General features: G+C 50.2%; 2 protein-coding genes across 2 annotated transcripts; one reads left to right on the forward strand and one right to left on the reverse strand.

The window, feature by feature from the left end:
- Window positions 1-491: 491 nt before the first annotated feature.
- On the reverse strand, window positions 492-3,959 carry BDV27DRAFT_167036 (uncharacterized protein; the record flags this gene model as incomplete). The annotated part of the gene is made up of 2 exons (XM_032074362.1): window positions 492-1,427; window positions 1,475-3,959. The coding sequence occupies 2 exons, from the start codon at window positions 3,957-3,959 to the stop codon at window positions 493-495; spliced, it is 3,420 nt and encodes a 1,139-aa protein (XP_031924380.1).
- Window positions 3,960-4,597: 638 nt separating this feature from the next.
- Window positions 4,598-5,103, forward strand: BDV27DRAFT_160865 (GTP cyclohydrolase I; the record flags this gene model as incomplete). Its single annotated transcript, XM_032073114.1, has 3 exons — window positions 4,598-4,756; window positions 4,781-4,840; window positions 4,900-5,103. The coding sequence occupies 3 exons, from the start codon at window positions 4,598-4,600 to the stop codon at window positions 5,101-5,103; spliced, it is 423 nt and encodes a 140-aa protein (XP_031924381.1).
- Window positions 5,104-6,000: the final 897 nt, after the last annotated feature.

Here is a 6,000-nt window from a genome sequence, read left to right on the forward strand (position 1 = left end):
GACATATTTGGCCCCCGGTTGCCGGTCAACCAGCGGTACTTCAAAAGAAGATCAGTGTAATTTGATATCCCATGTCCCTGGTAGTGAAGAGAGATGAGCCCTTAATTGGTGCATTACATATTAATCTTTTTTTTGCTGCTTACGTTCTTGAGGATTTACAGTCACTATCGTAGGGATCCATCTTCCTGGTAGAATGGTTTTAACTGCTATTTCAGCAGACTGTTCATATGGCTTTCAAGGACCTGTCTAATCTATTAAATCATCTGTCTGTGGGTTAAAGAAGAGAAGCTAAAAGAGAAAGAAAAGTGAAGGGAGGGAATATGTCAAAATGACAGGATGAAGCAAAACCACCAGATCACAGACTCCCAAAACATCTGCTATCATACGTCGGATTTCATAAAGGACATGTCACAATTCTAAAAGAAAGAAAGACGGAGGATAATTCGGAAGTCAAAGTCCCAAGAGCCTCCCCCACGTCTTTCCCTTTCTTTATTAGGCACCATCAAAGACCAGAAGGCTTTGAATATTGACTCCGCCAAAGCCAAGCTGCCGCAAAAGTCCTCGGCCCCGGTGAACAGGGAATTCAGCCACCACCATAACGGTAATATTCTTTGTACTGATGCCAGCTTTATTTAAGAGCTGCAGCACCGCGCATAGTGTGTTCCCCGTGGCAAGCACATCGTCCACTACCACCACTGACGCGTCTCGGGGGATCAAATCCCGAGCCATCTCGAACCCCTTCTCGCTCACACCGTTGGATGATGAAGCCGAGACATGCGATGGTGACTTGGCAGCAGAAATAGTGGGTGGGGGAAGCTTACCCTCGTCGCGAATAAGTGCCAAGGGTACATTAACCCGCGAGGCTAACGCGGACGCATAGACAAAGCCACCGGCCTCGCAAGACGCTACAACATCGACTTTGGCCCAATCACTGGCAAAGTGAGACTGCAGCAGAGATGCGCAGAGAGACAACCCACCTGGCTGCTGGGAAATGTCGAGCACATGGCGGAACTCAATGCCCGAGCGTGGAAAGTCGGGCACCTGGCGCACCATATTGGCCAGTCGTTGCAGGTCCTCGTGGCAGAAGGGAAGCAGGTAGTGTTCGGCAAACTTTTTTGCCGCCTTCTCTCCGGTCGTATCATTGTGGAAGATGAGATCGGGGCGGTAGTCCAGGGCCGTCAGATTCGACTTGCCATTGGCGCTATTCTTGTTTTCGTTACCATCGTCATCACCGCCGTGGCACCCTCCGCGAGCCTGCCGCGTCTCTTCGCTAGCTTGAATGCAAACTTCGAGCAACCTGACGTCTGGCACCAGATGCGAAAAGGTTGCCACCGGCGCCTCATCTCTCATGCCGGTGATTAGCAGCACGTCTACATCTGTAGCGCTGTCCACCACATTCAGGAAATGCTCCTCTGGCAGCCGAGGTCCTGGAAGAATTTGGTCAATGCTGGCCGGTGTTGCTCCTTGTAGGCACGGTCCGAAAGCAGACAGGTCAGATCGGCACCAGTGGCCGTCGCGTACTCTCGCTTAGTCGCATCGCTAATGCTAACCGCGCGTGCCGTGAGGTTCTTCTGGTTGAATGCGAGGAACTCGGAAACCCAGATGTCGGCACAATAGTCCTTGCCAGCGCAACTGTCGCCGGTGACAAGAATGATGAGTCTTTGTTTCATCGGCACTTTTGGGAGCGGGCAGGCGTAAGCCAGCACATTATGCGGGTCCGAACAGTGCTTGAGACGGGCCAGGCGCGGCCGGTTTGGGCCAAAAGCCTTAGTCGCCAGGATGTCGTCTCTGGGGTCTGGCCCGAGGTCTGCGCCGTAAACTCCGCTACTCAGGGGCAACAAATCCCTGGCGACTTTGTATACCCACCGCTCAGCAGCATGGGCGATCTCAGTCCCATCTTGGTCGCGGGGCCACACACCAGTTATCACGCAGGCGTAGTCCCAGTCTCGACAACCGAAAGCAGTGGCATCGGCCGCCACGTCACTGACTGCACCGCCGCCGTGTAGCAGATGGAGATAGCAGAATGGCGTGGGACGAGTCTCAACGGCCGTCATTAAGATATCGGCGATGTTTACTGCTCCAATACTTTCTAAGAAAATACATCGCTTGAACGCAGAGGTTTTGCAGCCGCCGTGCCCGCCGTGCATCTGGGACATGTACATCTCAGCCTCGAACAAACCGACGCCATCCACGACATCGAATTTGCCTTCCCCTCCCAATATTGTGTCTACGTCCACAGGCGCGGGCGTGGGTGTGGACGTATCCGAGATAAGCCTAGTCGTGGAAGCCTCGAACATGGTCACGCCAAGACGCAGCTTGCCGAATTCCCAGTACAGGTACGCATCTGCAGAACAGTTCCCCGGGAGTTTGCTGGCGATGAGATTATCAACATTGTTCAGCTTGCGCTGCGCCTCGAGGTTGTCATTCAGCGGGAGAACCCAGTTTCGAACCAAGTGGACTGGAGCCACGTATGCCTTGAAGGTAACACTGACTACGATACCAAAGTTGGTCCCAGCACCTTTGATTGCCCATAAAAGATCGATTTCATTTTTTGGGCGCACGGCACCGGCCGGGCAGTGTTGGCTTGGTACATGGCCGATACAGAGAACCTCGCCAGAGTCGACGCTGACCACCACGGCACCGATGATGGCATCACACGTGAGCCCATATAACCTAGCCAGGTGCCCGATGCCGCCCTGTAACCATAGTCCTGCGCCTACGCTTGGGCGGGCCCCCAAGGGCACTGTCAGGCCAGCCGCCATGGTTTTGCGGACGATATCCCCCGCCTTGCAGCCCGTCCCAACGACAACCATGGAGTTGGAATCGGAGCTAGATTCTCCTCCATCTTTCCCAGCCGGGACAATGTGTATTTGGTCAAAGGCACTCATGTCGACCGAGACGACGTTAGGCCATAGACACTGGCCGCTGTGGCCTCCGCCAACGACGGTCAGACCGACCTCGTGCTTCCGAGCCCATTGAACGCACTGCTGGACATGCCGGACATCTGTGGGTCTTACAATGGAAGCGGAGCCGTGGAGGCAAGCCTCCCGGTTCTTAATCGTCTTATCCTTCACCAACGGGACCTGCGCCGTCAACTGCGGCAACGTGGTCGCATGCTTGGTGAAGGCCACCATGACGTTGGGAGATCTGAACAAGAGATGGTCTGGGTAGGCTTCTTTACGATGGCCCAAGGCGCGGCACACTTTACGCCACTCGAATTGAGTTGCCCTGTCAGCCTCTGTATCCTGCATGACAAACCCTGCGACGAACGCAGCGAAGTTGTCCAGCTCTTCGTCGTCAATTAGCACGCGAACAACCCCGGTAGGGAAGCATGCTGTTCGATGGCACACTAATCCGTTGAGGCGCAGGGTCCCGTCGCGATGAAAAACCACCACCATTCCGCCTTGGGGCTCCTCGACAAGTATTTCCAGTGCCTGTTCGATGAACTTGTCTTTGGGTTTCATGCCGTACATGCTGTGGCAAAATAAGACAAGATCGAACTTTTCGTCACTACTACTCGTACTGGTACTGGTACCGTTCCCTATGTTGCTGTTCAGAACGAATGGAGCTCGATGTATATCAGGCGGGCTTGCCAGACCGGGAAGCGGGGACTCTGTCTCCAAAGGGCAGAGCCATTCCTCCACCCTTGTAGCGAACAGCCCATTAGGCTCAAAGGCAGCGTATCTTTTGATCTTCTGTCTTAGACTGTGTGGTAGATACCCGAGCACGCTCTTGGGGCCTGGTCCAATCTCGAGGACCGAGATATGAATACGCGAGTTGAAGAGAGGAGCTAGCAGCTGAGATAGTTGAGGACTAATGAAGTCTTGGTATGCTGACTCGTGAGCGAAGATATCGAAGCCAGCGCTGTATTGTGTGTCGGACAACTGCTGCTTCGAAGATGACGGCGTAGTTGTGACTTGTTGCCTAAGGGCCTCCTTCAGGGAATGGAGGGTAGCCATGTCAGTTCAGTATGAGTATGCGGACGGCGAAAACAGGGGGCTTGAAGTGAAACTCACAGCGATGTCCGTTATGCGACTTGCAAAGCCACGTGAGCCTCTTGGTGTGGGGTGAGGCTGGGTCATCCCTCAGCTGAAAGATGGAGATTAGCGATAACTAGTGCGGAGGAGTAGAAGTTATGCTCTCCAGTAGATTGCCGCGAATCTGCCAATACCATCCCTCAGCTGCACTGATCGCTCCCCCACCTTCTCATTTCTATATACATTATTTAGTAAGAGGGTCTGGGTATAGTTATTAAACAGACATAATCTCTAGTTAGTTCAGAGGAATAAGACCACCTTCGTTTCCCATAATTTCTTCAGTAGCTTTGTGTATTCCCTTTATTATTTTTCGGAGAACGTTACTCCAGTTAACCCAATCTAAGTATAAGGGCTTCTGGCCGGTGATATCGCTATCTTAAGTTACTGGGGCATACTACTACTACTACTACTAATAGTGATATCCATGTGAGTACCGATGGTGATAGTAACGCAGGTACGTATATCCTGATTTCAACATAATTCCAGTCACTGAGACGAAGCCAGAAAATGCTGCTGCCCAAGACCTCGACGGGCACACAAAGATATCTCGACAGGCTAGAATGGCCGCCAGTATACGAAACATCTTGGAAGACATGGGAGAAGACCCCAATCGGGAGGGCCTCCTCAAAACCCCTGAACGATATGCCAAGGCCATGCTCTTCTTCACCAAAGGGTATGAGGAATATGCATACGATATCGGAAAAGATGCCATCTTCAATGTAAACCACACTGAAAGCGTTTAGGCTCGCGATATTGAAGTGTTCAGTATGTGTGAGCATCATCTAATTCCATTTGTAGGCAAGGTATGAAATCTTTCTGTTAATACAGGTTGAATGCACCATAATTTGACAATGCGACACAGGTTCATATTGCATATATCCCCAATGGTCGAGTATTGGGGCTGTCTAAGTTAGCTCGAATTGCAGATATCTATGCGCGCAGGCTACAAGTTCAAGAGCGTCTCACAAAGCAGATCGCTCAGGCCATCGAAGATCTTCTACAGCCCCAAGGGGTCGCTGTCGTGATGGAGTCAGCCCATATGTGCATGATTATGAGAGGTATCTAGAAGAGCAGTGCTATGACGACGACGACGACGAGCTGCAGGACAGGCGTCTTCAATACAGACAGGGCAGCGGAAGAGGAGCTTCAGTTCCTCCTAAGGCTGAAACAAAATTGATAGAGGATCTATCTGCTTATGGGTGAGATTGGTCCTTAAGTTTATATACCAATAGCCCACTAGTGTGTGTCATGACCATCAAGGATTTGAAGGCGATATCGACCATTTGCCTGTGAGATATAGTTGGATTGAATAATGATTGAAGCAATTCAAAGTCTAGGTTGTGATATATGCAACCATTTCCACTCAGGCTAATTTCATAGTCTTGATTTATTAAGACCAATTGATAACCATGAAAATTGATGGGTTTTTCCTGCAAGAATAATATGGGGTAGTAAAGCCCATCCCGATGCATTTACCGTAACAATTATAGTAGGCCATTTAGCATTTGTAGGTTGGATTGTTCAAGCATGATAGCCATATGTTTCTGATCCACAGATTACCCTTGTTGATATAGTACTTATTTTGAATCCTTTTTCATCCATATGGGATATATCCTCGTTAAGAATACCCAATTTCTTGTATAGTGTATTCCACCAATGTAAACTAGTTGTTTGTTATTAATGGATCTTCACACTTTGCACGTCGATAGTCAAATTGAGAGGTCCATTTTGCTTGGAGTTTCTTTGCGTTGCATAAAATCAATGCACCCATGTATTACTAATACAGGCAAGTTGAGATGAAGATTGAGGCTTCAATCGAGCAGACAATAAAAGTTGGGAAAGAGAACCAACCCCCGATACTCCCTGCCCCACACCTGCGTTCCTATATATCAACTATCTATTCCTTAAGAGTTTACTCTTCAAGATAAGTCATCCTTGAGCATCTTCACGAGAAGTCATTCGA

This window comes from Aspergillus caelatus (assembly GCF_009193585.1).
Source record: "Aspergillus caelatus strain CBS 763.97 unplaced genomic scaffold BDV27scaffold_179, whole genome shotgun sequence".
Taxonomy (NCBI): domain Eukaryota; kingdom Fungi; phylum Ascomycota; class Eurotiomycetes; order Eurotiales; family Aspergillaceae; genus Aspergillus; species Aspergillus caelatus.